Raw genomic sequence first — 20960 nt, forward strand, 5'->3', positions numbered from 1 at the left:
AACCCCAGTGTCCCAAACAACCAAAACAACCTTCAACAGAACATGAACTTCAGCCTGTTTGCTAAAGACTAAACACAAGAAGAAGAAATAGTACTGTCCTTTTTTAGAAATAGTATTCCACCTCCGTCTCCCTCCTTCCACATGGGAGAGATATTAGGCGTTTGTGTTTTAAGGAGTTGTGGAATACATAAACCATGAGCCTTAGGAGTGCCACCAGGCCCTGTGGATATGCAGATAGGCTTGCTTTGCTCGTGTCAGGGACGCTTAGAGGAGCAGGAACAGAGCAGCTCTCATCTAAAGGATTTCTCTTATGAGTGCAGGGGGACAGGGTGGTGGCAGTGGAGGGAGGGACACTCAGGAGAATGGAGGGAGGGAGGGAGGGGGAGGTAGAGCTGCCAGTCCCCAGTGGCTCTGTGACTATATCCAGAGTCTGCTCCTGTCGGTGCAGAGTGGGCTGGGATGGGGGCTCTTGAATGCTCTGTGCTGATTTGACAGCCCTGGGGGAGGCCAGGGGAGCGACAGGAAGTGACCTCACACCGACGAGGGAGCTATAGGGGAGCGCTGGCTGAGTTCCTCCCCTGACTCTCACTAAGGAAGAGACTGCCAGTGTGATCCACTGCTGCATACAGACCCGTCCCCTAATACACAGAAACATTACAGGGACTGTCAGTGCGGAACAGACGTGTACACTCCACTTGTCCTGTGTTCTTTTACACACACACTCACTCTTCACATACACACACACAAATACACACATGCACACTTACACACTTACACGAGAATACACATATACACATGCACACATACACACAGTAGTGAATACTTCTCATACTAACAAGCAAACACATGTCTTAGATTCACACATACACACCCACTCACACTCACCCACACAAACACACATGCACCCAAGGTCAGACAGTTGGGCAGGTGCAGAGTTATCTGCATAATGAGGCAGGCCAGGTCTCTGAAGGGACAGGAATGTGCTCCAGGGTTAAACCATGGCTGCACCTATGGGCACAGGCATGGAGCACTCTGAATACACACACACACACACACACACACACACACACACACACACACACACACACACACACACACACACACACACACACACACACACACACACACACACACACACACACACACACACACACACACACACACACACACACACACTCACAGCCACGTTGAATGGGGATCAAAGTGGACCCAACTCCAACTCGTTCACTATCTTGAACAGGTGCACAAATGATTCACACACACACATACACACACACATACAAACACATACACACTCACACACACATACACACACACAGCGTGTCTTTCAAAAGGGAGGGCAAGATCACAAGCGACATGATCATCTCCTCTGATTGTTATTTGTACCTATCCATCCATACTGTAAGCCACTGAGCCAGACACACACGGTAAGACAATAGTTCTTCCAGACTATGCCAGCTTTAAATGTTTGTTTTGAGGCCTTGGTAGAATTTCCTCATCTGCTTTACAGGGCCAGATGGTTGGGTTATAAGGAGAAGACGGCAGGCCTAGAGGAGCCTGTGGTGACATACTGCACAAACAGACTCTGTATGTAATACATGAGTAGACTCACCATGTTGCCCTTTTTTCTAGAACAGCCCAGGTCATTGGGTTGTATTTTTCATTCTATACTCTAGTTCAATCTTGAGGTATAGAATAGGCTAGTCACCAAAACAGATGAACATATTTCTTTGTTACTGTAGCACCCTTATGAAGTGACCCCACCCCACTTGTAAAGGTGTAAACCAATTGAATTCAACCTGATATTGTCATTTGTTTATTTATGTTATGTGGTAAAGCCTGTTGTAATCGACTGCAGGTTTCAGAAATTAGTAGATTGTTATCATTTTGCCAAATGTTGTTAGTGGAGTGAACTAGCCCATGTTGTTTAATGTGTGCTTTGAGCAGCGAAACAACAATTGACCATAAAAGTACAAATGGGAAAGTCACTGGCAGTGTGTGGGCTTTTAAAACACGGGCATCTAGGTGGATCTGGGTTCAATCTGTTCCCATTCATCGCAGGCCATTGTTGTTTAGCTGAGCGGTGTTGCCAGATCTGTGAGTCAGGTTGCCAGATTTGCCCAAGGCCCATCCGGTAAACCCCCCGCTCTGATCCTCCAGAGCCTGGTATAGCCACAGCTGGTGGATTGTGTGTTTGCACGTCTGGCACCCTGGGCCCATGTTGTGCGCATTGGGCTGTAGAGACTGAAGGATGAGCCCCAGCCCTGGTTGGGCCCCCAGAGACCCTCCTCCCCATATCCCCCACCCCCCCTCTAGTTGGCCCCATGCCTGGACCCATACTTCACGGGACAGGGGAACTTTGACAGACCACAGGCCCAACCCCATGGAGAGTGCACAAGGTTTTTATTGACGTGTAGTTCAGGAGATGGGCAGCTCCGCTCCAATTGGCTCTGTCGAAGTCTGAGTCAGCGGATCGTTGTGCAGCAAATGAGCGATAGGGCAGGTTCAGCGTCTGAACCCAACGGCAGTTATTTCAGCTATCAACTGCCTTGTCGGTCCAAGGTAATCTAACGTCTGTAGGAAGACGTGCCACACATTCTAATGTGATGGGGGAATGGAGACACACGGCATTGTCACGGGCAATATCTAACTTTATGTATTAGTTATGACAAATATAGGAGATTTTTATTCGAGGAGAGATGGAGTCAAATTGAAGTAGACAAAAACGGATTTTAACAGATTTTAATTGTACTCATCCACAATAATCAGAATAATGTCGTCGGTGGTTATGTAGTGGGTTGCCATGGTGATAATGAAGGGATGTAAAGGTTGGTATGGTGAGATCTCTATAATGACCACTTATCGAATCCAATTGAATGCTACTCGTATCGTTTACTTTTATATTTTGATTAGGTAATAAGTCTGTTTCCACGCTTGGCTATTCTTACATTTGTCATTTCATCTGTACATTAGCCTATATGCTTCTTCGTGTATTGCACTTTCCCTTATTAACCTAGCACTGCACTACACATTCATTTGCCCACACCAAGTCGCCCAGAAATTAATTTGTGTGTAAGCCAATCAAAAAGAGCCAAGCTTGCCATGTTCAAAGTGCAAGACCTCGCCTGTGCAATTAGGCCCCCCACTGGCCGTCCAATTTATGCCTGATGGGTCTAGATCACACATTATATTGCTTCTCGTACGAGCTGTGAAAGTCACAGGCAGGAGCCTTTGACACAAATGTGTTGGAGCTAAATGAAATGGGGAAGGAGGAGAAAAGAAAAGGAATAGACTGGATCCCTCTCTGCTGTTGGTGCTCTGATGATTCACTTCTGACTGTCTTATTTGGGGTGTTCTCTTGTTTCTTTCTCCATAGAAGAGGGTCTGAACCATGAGTGTAAGCTCTGCAGTCAGTCGTTTGACTCGCCAGCCAAACTCCAATGCCACCTGATCGAGCACAGCTTCGAGGGCATGGGCGGCACCTTCAAGTGTCCAGTCTGCTTCACAGGTGAGTGCGTGTGTGTGTGTGTGTGTGTGTGTGTGTGTGTGTGTGTGTGTGTGTGTGTGTGTGTGTGTGTGTGTGTGTGTGTGTGTGTGTGTGTGTGTGTGTGTGTGTGTGTGTGTGTGTGTGTGTGTGTGTGTGTGTGTGTGTGTGTGTGTGTGTGTGTGTGTGTGTGTGTGTGTGTGCGTGCGTGCGTGTGCATGTATGCAAAGCCATGTTTCCATAAAGCTCATTATTTGTTTGAAATGGCAAATGGTTTTCTAAAGGAGTGGGGAAAGGTCAGACAGGCAGGTCAGCCAAAGCTGAGAGCAGTTTACTGCAGGCCCCTTTTTATTTACTCAAATTGCCTCCAGACTGACACCTACAGACTGTCATGAGCAGAAACACAGAGAGAGAGAGAGAGAGAGAGAGAGAGAGAGAGAGAGAGAGAGAGAGAGAGAGAGAGAGAGAGAGAGAGAGAGAGAGAGAGAGAGAGAGAGTGTGTGAAGTGAAGGAGGGAGAATAAAGTGCTAATTGTGGATGTCGGTGGTGCTGATAGCTGTAATGATCTCATCTGTCTGTGTGCGAGGAGGTGGAAGGACCATGCAGGACTCCCCCGGAGAGGATAACGCCCTCCTTTAGTATCAACAGGGTTAACTATCTCTATAATGAAATCTGCAAAGTCGTTAACTTGTCTTCCAGCTCCTCACCACTCTTTCTCCCCCTCTCTCAGCTCTATAGCTGTACTCTTTCTCCCCCTCTCTCAGCTCTATAGCTGTACTCTTTCTCCCCCTCTCTCAGCTCTATAACTGTACTCTTTCTCCCCCCTCCCTCAGCTCTATAGCTGTACTCTTTCTCCCCTCTCTCAGCTCTATAGCTGTACTCTTTCTCCCCCTCTCTCAGCTCTATAGCTGTACTCTTTCTCCCCTCTCTCTCAGCTCTATAGCTGTACTCTTTCTCCCCCTCTCTCAGCTCTATAGTTGTACACTTTCTCCCCTCTCTATCAGCTCTATAGCTGTACTCTTTCTCCCCCTCTATCAGCTTTATAGTTGTACTCTTTCTCCCCCCTCTATCAGCTCTATAGTTGTACTCTTTCTCCCCCTCTATCAGCTCTATAGTTGTACTCTTTCTCCCCTCTCTATCAGCTCTTTAGCTGTACTCTTTCTCCCCCCTCTATCAGCTCTATAGTTGTACTCTTTCTCCCACTCTATCAGCTCTATAGTTGTACTCTTTCTCCCCCTCTATCAGCTCTATCTATAGTTGTACTCTTTCTCCCCCTCTCTCAGCTCTATAGCTGTACTCTTTCTCCCCCCTCTCTCAGCTCTATAGCTGTACTCTTTCTCCCCTCTCTCTCAGCTCTATAGCTGTACTCTTTCTCCCCCTCTCTCAGCTCTATGGTTGTACTCTTTCTCCTCTCTCTATCAGCTCTATAGCTGTACTCTTTCTCCCCCTCTATCAGCTTTATAGTTGTACCCCCCCTCTATCAGCTCTATAGTTGTACTCTTTCTCCCCCTCTATCAGCTGTATAGTTGTACTCTTTCTCCCCTCTCTATCAGCTCTATAGTTGTACTCTTTCTCCCCTCTCTATCAGCTCTTTAGCTGTACTCTTTCTCCCCCTCTATCAGCTCTATAGTTGTACTCTTTCTCCCCCTCTATCAGCTCTATAGTTGTACTCTTTCTCCCCCTCTATCAGCTCTATAGTTGTACTCTTTCTCCCCCTTTCTCAGCTCTATAGTTGTACTCTTTCTCCCCCTTTCTCAGCTCTATAGTTGTACTCTTTCTCCCCCTCTCTCAGCTCTATAGTTGTACTCTTTCTCCCCTCTCTATCAGCTCTATAGCTGTACTCTTTCTCCCCCTCTATCAGCTCTATAGTTGTACTCTTTCTCCCCCTCTATCAGCTCTATAGCTGTATTCTTTCTCCCCCCTCTATCAGCTCTATAGTTGTACTCTTTCTCCCCCCTCTCTCAGCTCTATAGCTGTACTCTTTCTCCCACTCTATCAGCTCTATAGCTGTACTCTTTCTCCCCCTCTATCAGCTCTATAGTTGTACTCTTTCTCCCCTCTCTATCAGCTCTATAGTTGTACTCTTTCTCCCCACTCTATCAGCTCTATAGTTGTACTCTTTCTCCCCTCTCTATCAGCTTTATAGTTGTACTCTTTCTCCACCTCTATCAGCTTTATAGTTGTACTCTTTCTCCCCTCTCTATCAGCTCTATAGTTGTACTCTTTCTCCCCTCTCTATCAGCTCTATAGTTGTACTCTTTCTCCCCTCTCTATCAGCTCTATAGTTGTACTCTTTCTCCCCCCTCTATCAGCTCTATAGTTGTACTCTTTATCCCCTCTCTATCAGCTCTATAGTTGTACTCTTTCTCCCCTCTCTATCAGCTCTATAGTTGTACTCTTTCTCCCCCCCTCTATCAGCTCTATAGCTGTACTCTTTCTCCCCTCTCTATCAGCTTTATAGTTGTACTCTTTCTCCCCTCTCTATCAGCTTTATAGTTGTACTCTTTCTCCCCTCTCTATCAGCTTTATAGTTGTACTCTTTCTCCCCCTCTATCAGCTCTATAGCTGTATTCTTTCTCCCCCCTCTATCAGCTCTATAGTTGTACTCTTTCTCCCCCCTCTCTCAGCTCTATAGCTGTACTCTTTCTCCCCTCTCTCAGCTCTATGGTTGTACTCTTTCTCCCCTCTCTATCAGCTCTATAGCTGTACTCTTTCTCCCCCTCTATCAGCTTTATAGTTGTACTCTTTCCCCCCTCTATCAGCTCTATAGTTGTACTCTTTCTCCCCCTCTATCAGCTGTATAGTTGTACTCTTTCTCCCCTCTCTATCAGCTCTTTAGCTGTACTCTTTCTCCCCCCTCTATCAGCTCTATAGTTGTACTCTTTCTCCCCCTCTATCAGCTCTATAGTTGTACTCTTTCTCCCCCTCTCTCAGCTCTATAGTTGTACTCTTTCTCCCCCTCTCTCAGCTCTATAGTTGTACTCTTTCTCCCCCTTTATCAGCTCTATAGTTGTACTCTTTCTCCCCTCTCTATCATCTCTATAGCTGTACTCTTTCTCCCCCCTCTATCAGCTCTATAGTTGTACTCTTTCTCCCCTCTCTATCAGCTCTATAGTTGTACTCTTTCTCCCCTCTCTATCAGCTCTATAGTTGTACTCTTTCTCCCCTCTCTATCAGCTCTATAGTTGTACTCTTTCTCCCCCCCCCTCTATCAGCTCTATAGTTGTACTCTTTCTCCCCCTCTATCAGCTCTATAGTTGTACTCTTTCTCCCCTCTCTATCAGCTCTATAGTTGTAGTCTTTCTCCCCCTCTATCAGCTCTATAGTTGTACTCTTTCTCCCCTCTCTATCAGCTCTATAGTTGTAGTCTTTCTCCCTCTCTATCAGCTCTATAGTTGTACTCTTTCTCCCCCTCTATCAGCTCTATAGTTGTACTCTTTCTCCCCTCTCTATCAGCTCTATAGTTGTAGTCTTTCTCCCTCTCTATCAGCTCTATAGTTGTACTCTTTCTCCCCACTCTATCAGCTCTATAGTTGTACTCTTTCTCCCCTCTCTATCAGCTTTATAGTTGTACTCTTTCTCCCCTCTCTATCAGCTCTATAGTTGTACTCTTTCTCCACCTCTATCAGCTTTATAGTTGTACTCTTTCTCCCCTCTCTATCAGCTCTATAGTTGTACTCTTTCTCCCCTCTCTATCAGCTCTATAGTTGTACTCTTTCTCCCCTCTCTATCAGCTCTATAGTTGTACTCTTTCTCCCCCCTCTATCAGCTCATAGTTGTACTCTTTATCCCCTCTCTATCAGCTCTATAGTTGTACTCTTTCTCCCCTCTCTATCAGCTCTATAGTTGTACTCTTTCTCCCCCCCTCTATCAGCTCTATAGCTGTACTCTTTCTCCCCTCTCTATCAGCTTTATAGTTGTACTCTTTCTCCCCTCTCTATCAGCTTTATAGTTGTACTCTTTCTCCCCTCTCTATCAGCTTTATAGTTGTACTCTTTCTCCCCCTCTATCAGCTCTATAGCTGTATTCTTTCTCCCCCTCTATCAGCTCTATAGTTGTACTCTTTCTCCCCCTCTCTCAGCTCTATAGCTGTACTCTTTCTCCCACTCTATCAGCTCTATAGCTGTACTCTATCTCCCCCTCTATCAGCTCTATAGTTGTACTCTTTCTCCCCCTCTTTCAGCTCTATAGTTGTACTCTTTCTCCCCCCCTCTATCAGCTCTAGCTGTACTCTTTATTTTCACTATTTTCCATTCCTCAGCTTTTTACTCACTTTACTCATTTTTAGCTTTGTTTTATAATAATTGTTTCATGACTTGTTCCATCATGTAATGTTTTGGAAGTCTCATCGTTTTACTGGTTTCCTCTTTTCCCTCCTCCTCTCTTCTTCATTCGGTCTCCAGCTCTTCTCTTTTCCTATCGTCCAGCAGATCCTCACTCGGGGTTCTTTCCCTCTCTTTTCCTCAGTCTTCTCCACCCCTCCTCTCATCCCCCTCTTCTCTCATTGCTGGTTGGCCTTATCTCTCTTTTACCAGGAGCTTATTGATATTTCCCTCTCCCTCTCACCCTCCTCCTCCCTCCCCCCACCAGGGTCGTTCCGTTTAATATACAGAGCATGCTTTCTTCATATGAGCCTTTCTTCACCTGTAGCTTTGACAGACAGGTCGCCCCGTCTCCCTCTGCGTCCATATCGATCCCGATGGCGGGTGCAGGAGAGGAAGGAAAGCAGAGAGAGAGAGAGAGAGTGAGAGCACCCTCAGGACAGTGGTGGTAGAACAGACACACAGAGGTGGGGAACGGGGATAGATGGAGGATGGAAGTGGTGGACCATGGGGAGTATAGAGGGAGAGACTGAAAGGCCTGCTTCTGTCGAGGGAGGGAGGGAGCACACTGGGTTTCTCAGGCATTCTCTGGATAAGGAGAAATGGGTTGGAGGCGGTTTGTCGGTGAGACCCAGTCTGTCCTTGAAAAAATGTATCCCACTTAAAAGTCTCTATCTAAATGTTCTATTTCCAGTCTACCCGGTGAGCCATGTCTATGTGGGAGGGTCCAAGTGACTGTCAGTTGTTCCTCTGAGTTAATTATAGTGTAGTCTGGTGGCGGTAGAGAACGGACAGAACGGATAGGCCATACAGGAGCTGGAAGAAAAACATAGATAGAAAGGAAGGAGAAGAAAACTTTGGGGAAAGCTACAGTGCAGCTCTGCAAATTGCAAGTTGTGAATGTAAGATGAAAGGATGAAGGGAGAGAAGAGAAGGAGAAGAGAGCTGGGGAACGGGAGGAGAGGAGAGGGGTCCATAAGCCCCTGGATGATGAGAGACAGCGAGAGAGAGTGAGGCTGACTCTCCCAGGAAAGCTTTGACAGGTTTCAGAAGTGGGGGAGCCTGCAGCTAGAAGTGTCTGCTCTGCCTGCACCCTTAGGAGTGGCTGCGAGGGGCTGCCAGGGAAAATGTGATTGGGAATATTATGAGGGTTAAGACAAAGAAAACAGAAGAAAGTGTTCAGGATGAATGTGTTTCCCCCCCTTATGTCACAGCAGGAAACTGAAAGTCACAAAACTCCAGGATGTTCTTTGTCTTTTTCTGACAATAGCAAGTTTATGACAAATAGGTATATTAATTAGCTGGTCCTCCATGAACTTGCCAGTCTCTTCCGTAACGATTTTAGAATTAGGTTTTTCCAAATAAAATACCTATTAAAAAGCATCACAAAATGAAGTTAATTACCAACAATAAAATAACATCAGTCACAGAGCACTCACTCCTGTTGCAGCAAATTTAAATCTATATTATCACGAACTCCATCATGTGAAATTAAAAGAGAAGTAAATAGAACCGATAAATACTTATTTTTTTTAAAGAAAAAAGCAGGATCAACTTTTCCCCTATACAAAGAGCTTAGCATTGGTGTTGTATGTGTAGAGAGTTAGAGAGAGATAGCCTGCAGAGAGCATCATCCACCCTGCCAAAATAAAGATGAGCTGGGGCCTGTGCCGGGGCCTGTAGTAAAGGAGACGTCTGCCATGGCGGAGGCCCTTGAGATCTAATCAGAGTGCTTAATATCCCCCACAGCCAGGAGACCTTGGCCCCTCCGCCCCGCCGCCCAGCCCAGACTGGCCCCAGCCCTGCTCAGCCTCATTCACTCAGTCGGCCTCCACTCACACAGCCAGAAAAGACCACAAAGTTGGATTCCTCGTATTCGCGCACTCTCTCTCTCTCTTTCTCGCGCACACACTTGTTTTTTCGATCGGTCTCCCTGTCTTTCACTGTCTCTATCATTCACTCTCTCTTTCTTGCTCTCTCCGTCTCAGTCTCTCTCTCTCTCGACAGACACTCTGCCTGTAATGCTTTCAGCTTTCATTGTACACGTATGCATGATGCCGGTGAATGAATGCTGAGTTATGCATTGATGCCCTAGCTGTGCCATGCTGATGCAACTTGTGTCTCGTTCAGGGCCGCAGGAAAACATGTGGCGAGGCGGCATTTGCCACATCACTTTTCAGTCAGGTGTGGAAGCGCCATACCACTTTTGATTTAGGTTAATCAAATATATTGAGTGGTAAAAGAGGGCAAAGTGCTGTTTTTTAGACCGATTTGCCTCATGATTTGTCAACTTGTGCCCATTTTCTCTGTCATTCTCATCGAAGTGTTGCGGCAGGCTTTCTGTGTGTGTTGACCAATCAGATTCACGGAAATTGCAGGTTGCGTGGGCGGGGCACAACACACAACGCTCTCCACTTTCCTGCGGTATTTATTTAGCATGATAACACATCACTCCCGACAGACTCTCACGTAAGTGTAGCAGCCATTACACTTAAACATTATCGATCTTGCATGCTGTATTGCATGGAAACAATAGTATTTTTCAGTCTAATCAACTGTAGGCTACTAACAACAGCAGCTGCATAGGCGGGTTGGTTGTGCGTAATTATGCTGCAAAACAGATAGGGTTGGCTTAGATTATTGACAACATGTAAACTATATTTTTATCCAATGTTTATTGATAACATAAATACATTTGCAAAATGAGCACTTGTTGTCTCTCGAATACGTAATTACAGTTGCCATATTAGCATTGACATGAAATCAAAAACACCTCAGAACAAACTTTAGCTGACTAGGCTACCTAGATGTTTTCTATCTAACTGGAAATTAATCAATAAACACAATAGCTGACAGACTGAGTTCCCGTTTTATCAAGCCTACAGTTGCATAGGGCAGGAGGAGTACACCGTGCAAACCTGCAAAAAGCTAACTCAGCCCTGTGAGTTTTATTGTCCAATCATGTTGCTTTCTCTATGTCTGTGTATAGGAAACCTCCCTAGGCCTCCTTTAAAAATATAATTCATATTAACAAGTACATGGTTGCTGCAGCTCGACAGGGTTTTCATCCTTCCCAAGGCCAGGAGTTTTTCCAGGAGTTTTTTTAAAACCATGTCACCTGATTAGAAAAAACTCTGGTCCCATCATACCCCATATTCAACCTTTTTACAACAGATGAATCATGAATCACCAGGTTTTACCTGGTTTACCTAGTTTTTTTCCCAGTATTACTTTAGTGCCTTGTTGCAAACAGGATGCATGTTTTAGAGTATTTCTTTTCTGTACAGGCTTCCTTTTCACTCTGTCCATTAGGTTAGTATTGTGGCATAACCACAATGTTGTTGATCCATCCTCAGTTTTCTCCTATCACAGCATTAAACTTTGTAACTGTTTTAAAGTCACAATTGGCCTCATAGTGAATTCCCTGAGCGTTTTCCTTCCTCTCCGGCAACTGAGTTAGGAAGGACGCCTGTATCTTTGAAGTGACTGGGTGTATTGATACACCATCCAAGGTGTAATTAATAACTTTACCATGCTTCAAGGGATATTCAATGTCTGCAATGTAGTGTTTTACCCATCTACCAATAGGTGCCCTTCTTTGCGAGGCATTGGAAAAACCTCCCTGGTCTTTGTGGTTGAATCTGTGTTTGAAATTCACTGCTCGACTGAGAGACCTTACAATTATCTGTATGTGTGGGGTACAGAGATGAGGTGGTCATTCAAAAATACTGTTAAACACTATTATTGCACACACAGTGACTCCGTGCAACTTATAATGTTACTTGTTTAAGAACATATTTGGGCTTGCCATAACAAAGAGGTTGAATACTTATTGACTCAAGACATTTCAACTTTCCATTTTGTATTGATTTGTAAAAGTTTCAAAGTACTTTATTCCGCTTTGACATTATGGCTATTGTGTGTAGGTGACAGAAAAATCGCAATTTAATACATTTTAAATTCAGGCACAACAAAATATAGAAAAAGTCAAGGGGTGTAAATACTTTCTGAAGGCACTGTACAGTCGTGGCCAAAAGTTTTGAGAATTACACAAATATTAATTTTCAAAAAGTCTGTTGCCTCAGTTTGTATGATGGTAATTTGCATATACTCCAGAATGGTATGAAGAATGATCAGAGGAATTCCAACTCATTGCAAAGTCCCACTTTGCCATGCAAATGAACTGAATCCCCCAAAAACATTTCCACTGCATTTCAGCCCTGCCGCAAAAGGACCAGCTGACATCATGTCAGTGATTCTCTCGTTAACACAGGTGTGAGTGTTGACGAGGACAAGGCTGGAGATCACTCTGTTATGCTGATTGAGTTTGAATAACAGACTGGAAGCTTCAAAATGAGGGTGGTGCTTGGAATCATTGTTCATCCTCTGTCAACCATGGTTACCTGCAAGGAAACATGTGCTGTCATCATTGCATTGCACAATAAGGGCTTCACAGGCAAAGAAGCCAATTCTCTCTAGGAAAAGCATCAGGGACAGACTGATATTCTGCAAAATGTACAGGGATTGGACTGCTGAGGACCGGGGTAAAGGCATTTTCTCTGATGAATCCCCTGGTGACGAACAATGCCTTTTCCAGCATGATGGAGCACTTTGCCACTAAGTGGCTCGGGGAACAAAACATAGATATTCACATCGTTATTGGGAAGTTGAAATGTCTAGGAGCAACAACGGCTCAGCCGCGAAGTGGTAGACCACACAACTCACAGAATGAGACCGCCGAGTGCTGAAGCGCGTAGCGTGTAAAAATAAAAAATGTCCTCGGTTGCAACACTCACTACTGAATTCCAAACTGCCTCTGGAAGCACGTCAGCATAAAACTGTTCATCGGGAGCATCATAAAATGGGTTTCCATGGCCGAGCAGCCACACACAGGCCTAAGATCACCATGCACAATGCCAAGCATCAACTGGAGTGGTGTAAAGCTCACCGCCATTGGACTATGGAGTAGTGAAAATGTGTTCTCTGGAGTGATTAATCACGCTTCACCATCTGGCAGTCCGATGGACCAATCTGGATTTGGCGGGTGCCAGGAGAACGCTACCTACCCAAATGCATAGTGCCAACTGTAAAGTTTGGTGGGGAAGGAATAATAGTCTCGGGCTGATTTTTATCATTCGGGCTATACCACTTAGTTCCAGTGAAGGGAAATCTTAACGCTACAGCATACAATGACATTCTAGATGATTCTGTGCTTCAAACTTTGTGGCAGCAATTTAGGGAAAGCCCTTTCCTGTTTCAGCATGGCAATGCCCCGGTGCACAAAGTGAGGTCCATGCAGAAATTGTCTGTCGAGATCGGTGTGGAAGAACTTGACTGGCATGCACAGCGCCCTGACCTCAACTCCATCCAACACCTTTGGGATGAATTGGAACGCCAACTGCGAGCCAGGCCTAATCGCCCGACATCAGTGCCGACCTCACTAATGCTCTTGTGGCTGAACGGAAGCAATTCCCCACAGCAATGTTCCCACATCTAGTGGAAAGCCTTCGAGGAAGAGTGGAGGCTGTTATAGCAGCAGAGGGGGGGACCAACTCCATATGAATGCCCACGATTTGGGAATGAGATGTTCGACGAGCAGATGTCCACATGGTGTATGTCTGCATGCCTACTTTCTTTTTCCTAAAATATGTGAAAAACACAGACAAATCCGCAATCATTGTAGCCTCTAAGCACGAAGCGGTTATATATTTCCAGCTTTGGATGGCCTTGTGTTGTACTTAACCTTGGGATGAAACAAAGCTGTTGCGAATAGAACATCCAGCTCGAACACTCTGATCATTTATTTTCAGAAGTGGGCTATAACCCATAATTACAGCCATGGCGTTGTTTGTTCATTAGTGTGAGTATGTTCATTTCTGTGTTCAACACTGTGTTTAGTTTAGTCGTGTTCCCACGGACAGCTGTCACTGCGATATTAGTAGTCTGTGAGTGTCTGTCACTCTGGATGCGAAACGCTAGCTGCAGATATAAACTTTTATTTCTCAGGTCAGGAGCGTACGTGGCGGCCATCTGGGCGGCCGTCTGCCGTAGCTAAGTGAACCTCGGGCATATACAGCTCAATAATTAATATCAGCTCTCCCAGCTGATTTTGGGACATGTTGATGTTGCCGAGCATCCCGTGCGCTGCAGTAGAGCTCCCGTCAGAGGCGATAGAGCTGCAGAAACCCCAAAGTGCTCTCAGATAGACACCTCCCCTTTAGCGGCTGCTTTTCACTCCCCCTCCCTGCGGCCCTCAGCCCAGGCGGTGCATGCATTAATACAAAAGTTATTTTGTCCCTTTAAGAAATTAAAATGAAGCCCAGCCCCACATGGTCACTTTTCGGGAGCGTCCAGACCTCAGAGAGTAGACAGAGGTAACATGCGTCCTTATAGAACAGACTTCTGGGATAACAAATGGCATGTTTGAAGTGCTCTTCGGTGAACACAGAGAGAGAGAGAGAGAATTACACACACACCAAGAGAGAGACGTACACACACACGCACGTCTCCCTAGTATACTGTACCAACGTGGACTATCTATGGCTTAATTAAAGCCCAAATGCATAGTATTCATTTATCTTTTGTAAGTGTGCGTGTGTGTGTTTATATCATAGCGACTGTAGTCTGAGTCTGCATAAATAAATAGTGCCTCTGCATGAATATTTATATTGTCAATATCATTAGCAATGTAGCGTAATGGAGGCCATGTTTTGCACTTGAAGCCATGCCAATTTCCTCTGTGGTTGTTTATTTTCTGGCTTGTTGTCCCAACAAGTAGTTCTAAATAAAGATCCTCATTATTCTCGTAACATTATGCGCTCATTCACTGTACCATCGTAGGACGGCCGGGTATGACCACTGTTAAAACCCCAATTATGTGTCAGAATACAAAGTTGCCTTTTTTTTGTCTTAATTACTGACCTCATAATCATGTCTTTTTATTGTCAGTACAACACATTCATTTGCCCCTATTTAGCATCTGTTGTCGTTGCCTTTAACCAATATATGTCGGCTTTATAGCAATTACTTTCCCCTCTTTGTTTCTATGTTTCTTATTTAGCCTGTCATTGTGGAGTATTTTGCATTTACCCTTAAATTCTGATAGCTCTGTTTATTCCAATAGCAAAATGTCTGATATTTTACTCAAAGAAGATACTCACTTCCTTTCTCTCCCTCTCTCTGTCTCTCTCTCTGCAGTATTTGTCCAGGCCAGTAAGCTCCAGCAGCACATCTTCTCAGCCCATGGCCAGGAGGATAAGATATACGACTGCTCCCAGTGCCCACAGAAGTTCTTCTTCCAGACAGAGCTCCAGGTGAGCCCAAACACAGGCCACGTAACGGTCACCACCACCATCAAGCACACACATAAACCTATACACACTCGTGTGCGTGTACGCATGAGCACGCAAACGCCCACGCAGGCACACACACATTTCATTTCGCCTCCTCTCTGTCCCGGTTGGGATGGGAGACTCAAGACAGAATTACTCCAATTGGTTTCCAAACTCATTTGTGATCAACCGATACACAATGATTTGATTTGCTTATTAGACCTAAAATATCTGGAATTAGAAGGATTAGGGGAATGTGCTTTTTGGGGAGTAATTACTATACTGTATAGAGGCCGGAACACAGTTGAGTCAATAATATGCCTCCATTTCCCAGCCCTGTAATCACAGAGGAGACACTCATGGCTAAATATGATCTGTTTCCGTAGGGATACCATATCTGCCCTTCAACAAAGTTAGAATTTGGACTCTTATGAACTCTCCACGTTGTAGGGATAATCCGTTTTCGAGCAATCTCTTCCCACTGTCCTCAGAGTACTTGAACAAAACTAAAAGGCCTTATTTCATTTCAGTCTTCATCTGTTGTTTTCAACCAGCTCAATCGTCTTTTGGGGAATTGTGCCCTGGCAGGACATGCCATGTCTTTCCTCGTTTCTTGTATAAATCTCTTGTATCTGAAACATTGTGTGTTGGCGCCTCGTAGTTGAGAACTGAGTCCTTAAAAAATATGAATATAGCCATCTGAGTAGAGCAAATTAATTGTCAACACTCATTTTAAAAAAGCACCTTGTGAAACCCACTAGTACCGAACACCAGTCGACTGACCACGAGCCCCAACCACCACAGACACGGTCGGACTAGTGGTACTAGCTAAGTATTAGCATCTAGCCAGCTGACGTAAGGGTGCATTCTGGGCTTTAGCTTAGCATTGACCAGAGAGGAAATGTTCATATTGAGATTCAGCCAGTCAACACAGAGCCATGTGGTGCCAGGAGGAAGGTGAATGTGATCATTATGTACCAGGTAGTTGAGTCTACAGAACAGACAGCCATGAATTAAACAATGATTGAGGCATCACCTTCCAACATACAGGTTGGTCATGGAAGACCAGGTTATTAGTAACTTACAAGTGTTGTGTGTTCTAACAAACTCCTAGCTAGCATCGAGTCCTCTCTCTTAACACAACATGGCAAACACAGCGTCTTAGTTATCCAATTTCATCTGTCATTGGAACTAATGTTTTGAGTGTTTTTGCTATTGCCAGGGTTGTTACAAGTACCTGTAAACAATCTCAAATAACCTGGGGATGTTTTTCCAACTTTTTACTCTGACATTTTTTGGGCATGAAGTGATCCTCCAGCTCCCGGAGGTGTTGTTTCGTGCTTATATTGTTTAACACCCTTTGTGAAGAGACGGTGAGCGAACATGAAAGACATATGGCACTTTGTTGTGGAGCAGGGGGTTGTGAAAAGGAGAGCATGGATTGTGCTTAGGGATAAGACGATGATCATATTCTACCTGCACCGTGGCTCTAGAAGCAACCCCCAATGGGTGCATACACACACACCAAAAGACACATGTGCACACATACACAAAACACACACACACACAACAGAGACACGCACACACCTACACCTACACACAAAGACGCACACACACACACACCTACATGCAAAGGCTTTTCCCACTTAAACACGCATTCATTACGACATTTACATAAATCCACATCATTACAGACACACAAGTTGATTAACACCAAAACCTCTAACTCCCCTGGGGTTCCTTTTTTAGAAGAAGAAGAAAAATGAAGAAATGTGTTTTCAAAGGAAGGACATCTTTCTTTGTAGACCTAGAATTTGTGTTGTACAACGCGGACAGTATTTCCGATTTAAGATACATCTTCTGAGTGTTCTAGAATATAGACGTCTCTTCTCTACTGCATCCGCACTGCCACATACGAGATATAGTCAAGGTTTATGTACTGTGCACAAGTTGTTGTTTGTTGAGGGTTGTTGTTTTTTGTGCCGACTATATCACTACTCAAAATGTCTCCCTGACATGGTGAAGTAATTTGTCAATCTCTCTCTAGTGGAGCTACCATCCAGCGGTGAGGAGATAGATGCTGCTCCTCTCTCTGCCTGGAGTTTTAACTTCCTCTTCCTCCTCCACCCTGACACTCTGGCCCACTCTCTGGTTACCTCGGCTCCTCATCTCTCACAGTAGTCTGAAGAGGTCAGGGGGTTAGTGCAGGCAGAGAGAGAGAGGAGAGGGAGAGCTGCCTGCCACGGTAGGCAAGTACAGGGAAGCAGCAATGATATTTTATTAATTTGCCGCTGAGATTCCCTGAAACAGACCAAAGGCTGTGACAGGTATTCAGCGCTACCCCCCTCTCCCGCACCGCCTCCCCCCTCTCCCCCGCCATCCACCCATCCTCCCCCATCGCCTCTCCCTGTGAACTCTACCCTGCGAGGGGCGAGCCAATTTTTGCCGGCCTGTCGAGATGGATGATGGGAGAGCATCCGTCTAATCAGCCCTCCCAGGAACCCCCGCCCGGCTGCCTCCCTCGGACCGGACAGATTGACTGACTCCTGGGCCTCGGTGCCCCAGAAACCACAGTCCAGAAGAAACTCTGCTCTCTCTCCCTTTCTCGCTGTCTTTCTCTCTCTCTCTTTCCCTCTTTCTCTCTTTCTCTCTCTTTCTCTAGCCAAGCATTGAGACACATAGACCACCCCTTTGAGATATTTCATGAGGTGCTGATGGGGAGGGCCAATGGTTCAGTGTTGGTGCTAACAGGGCTAGCTGTGGTGTGGTTTTTCCGCTTTCTTCCTCTCGTTCTCTCTCATTTTCTCTCTCTCTCTCTGACCACTCAACCTCCCACTACCCCCTACTGACCACCCCTACGGCCCACCCCCCACACAGTTATAAGGGTAGGAAACACATCCTCTTGTAGCCTCTCCTCTCCTCCAATCTACTCTACTCTAACACCCTCCCATGCTCAGGTTGTCTCTACCCATTACCATGGTCGGACAAGCCAGGGGTTTGTGGGTACTTAGGAGTAGCCATGCTGAAACACAACGGCGAACTTAAAAATACACTTTTTCCTCCTGTTTCCTTGGCATTAGCTTCAGTGGATGTGTCTCTCTCTGCCTTGTTACGTAAGGAACTGAGCCATGGACAATGCTCTGCTTGCTACTCTACTGGATTAATGAGGCAGATCTATTAACTGATGGTGGCAGCAGTGAATTAGCCACAGCTTAAATTGGACATTTCTATGAGTGGAAGTTCATTTGTTGAAAGAAGCACATAAGTCCAGCAGCTCATCATTGGCCTGCTTGTGTTGCGATACCACCGCAAGTGCACATGCGTGGGATATCTCCTCCCTCTCTATGGCGATGAACCCTAGTGCTCCTAAGCCTCCAAAGGCAAGACAATGATATTCAAGTTACACAACAGTGAAGATTGCATTTTTTTCTGGGATGAGATTCCCCCCCCCCCCCCCCGTTCCACTTAGCCGGGGCTCTTCTTTATCCTTCCCTTTCATTATCATTCCTTGGTAGTGAGCGGCGTGAGATTGTAAGTCCTGCTCCAGTTGATAGAGGAGGACAGTGAGTGGGTAATACGAGGACTTCTCTCCCTTTCCTTAGATACCCGCAGGACACGCACCTTAATTGGAGGGCCTTTTAAAAGATTCCTTCAAAGACGACTCCGCTCGGTCCAAAGCTCCAGCTCTTTAATGAGTGCTAGAAGTGACAAGAGCATGTCTGTATCATGTTGTACTTCCTCTCCTCACAAATGAGACTCTCCTTCTTTCTCAGTGTGTGACGGACGTTATTGCCAAACGGTGGCCGATTTTTGTGTTTTAATTAAGGAAATTCATCATTTTGGGGAAAATACCTTCTTTTTTTTATTCTGAAAAAATATGATATCTTGAAAATAAAGCAGAATAATCACCATGGGTTCACTGTATTGCTAATGATAGTATTGCATTAGCATGTGTAATAGCATATCATGTGTAATAGCATAGCAGGTGTAATAGCATAGCATGTGTAATAGCATAGCATGTGTACTAGCATAGCATGTGTACTAGCATAGCATGTGTAATAGCATAGCCCACTCTGTAAACAATATTAGAGTGATTTCTCAACGTCTGCGAGAGCAAAACAAACTGACAGTCATCACTACCTACCTCATCCCCATACTGTTTTTATTTATTTACTTTTCTGCTCTTTTGCACACCAATATCTCTACCTGTACATGACCATCTGATCATTTATCACTCCAGTGTTAATCTGCAAAATTGTAATTATTCACCTACCTCCTCATGCCTTTTGCACACAATGTAATTGTTAATGTAATTGTTAATTGTTTACTCCATGTGTAACTCTGTGTTGTCTGTTCACACTGCTATGCTTTATCTTGGCCAGGTCGCAGTTGCAAATGAGAACTTGTTCTCAACTAGCCTACCTGGTTAAATAAAGGTGAAATAAAAATAAATAAATAAAATATTATTTAATATTTATTTAATATTTATTATTATTTATTCATGATTGTCAGTGTTTTTTGGTGGGCTCTCGCAGACTTTGAGAAACCGAAACGAGGCAAAGCATCATTCAGACATTGCGAATTGGGACTACAATTCCCATGAAGTTTGATTTTAGAATTTACAATTTGGAATATGTCCCCACCTTTAGTGCACCATATCCCTAACACGTGCCACTCTGAGGCTGATCTACATTTGTTTAGCCCTCAGTGGCTTGCCAACACCTAGCTTTCTGAGAATACACTATCTTCATCTGCCAAGTGTGACAGCTTCACATGCGTTTGAACTTTTCTTTGTACCTTTTTAAATGACATGCCGTTCTTCTCTTCATCCGCCCATGTGCTCACAGTGCTGTCACCATTTCAAAAAAAAGTTGAAATAAATAAAAGGGCACAACTGTGTGTTTGTGAAGCGCCATCATTAATATTTAAGCTTATTTATAATGATGTACAAACACGCTGTACAAACAGTCGTCAGCGCTGTAAAAGGGGAAGTAAACATTGTGAGATGAATGGCGACGACGTAACGCATTCTACTTTACTACTGTAGGTGGATCAGAATTAGACAGCATGACAAACCTAATGATCCTAAGAGGATTTTCTCTCTGCTGTGTGTGTGTGTGTGTGTGTGTGTGTGTGTGTGTGTGTGTGTGTGTGTGTGTGTGTGTGTGTGTGTGTGTGTGTGTGTGTGTGTGTGTGTGTGTGTGTGTGTGTGTGTGTGTGTGTGTGTGTGTGTGTGTGTGTGTGTGTGTGTGTGTGTGTGAGAGAGAGACATTTGTGTGAGTGTGTATGTACAGTATGTGTCTTTGTTTCTTCCTCTCCCATGGTGGGTCTGATGTGTGCATGCAAACACAGTGTCTGGAGGGAGACATGACAAAAACTCCCAGAAGCCTTTGAGGCATTCTTTTCTCTTCTTCTTCCTCCTCCGCTTGCTGTTCTACTGGGAGAAGTTAAATCCAAACAAAGAGAGGGAAGGATGCTCTGTGTTGAAATCCATCACCCAGAGTTGATCTGTTCCCTAACCGTTTCTGTTGTACTTTTCATTTGACTTTCTGCAACTTTGATAAAGCATGTCATTAACACTGGATGAGAAATACATTACAGGTTTAATTTACCTGGTCAAATAGATTCACTTTGCAAGTGTCTGATTCTAAACGTGTTTCTACAAATTGCTGTTGAGGCTAGCTGGTCCTCACAGAATCGCACATTTCCTCATTGATTTATTTTCAAACACTGTATGTACAGTAATTATTAGACACTTCCGTTTCCTAAAAACATGATACATGACACCAATTGTGTGGCTGTTAAAAGCTAATATTCTAACTG

At 44.7% G+C, this 20960-nt stretch overlaps 1 protein-coding gene across 6 annotated transcripts in view; it reads left to right on the forward strand.

Moving 5' to 3' along the window:
- The window catches only part of LOC124041785 (zinc finger protein 521-like), a 158271-nt gene that overhangs the window by 122914 nt on the left and 14397 nt on the right, over positions 1–20960 (forward strand). For all 6 annotated transcript variants that reach the window (XM_046359805.1, XM_046359806.1, XM_046359807.1 and 3 more), the window contains 2 exons: positions 3377–3508; positions 15004–15119. In XM_046359805.1, coding sequence (XP_046215761.1) covers positions 3377–3508; positions 15004–15119 — 248 coding nt within the window. The remainder of the gene's footprint in view (positions 1–3376; positions 3509–15003; positions 15120–20960) is intronic.

Source organism: Oncorhynchus gorbuscha, linkage group LG08 (genome assembly GCF_021184085.1).
Source record: "Oncorhynchus gorbuscha isolate QuinsamMale2020 ecotype Even-year linkage group LG08, OgorEven_v1.0, whole genome shotgun sequence".
Lineage (NCBI taxonomy): Eukaryota > Metazoa > Chordata > Actinopteri > Salmoniformes > Salmonidae > Oncorhynchus > Oncorhynchus gorbuscha.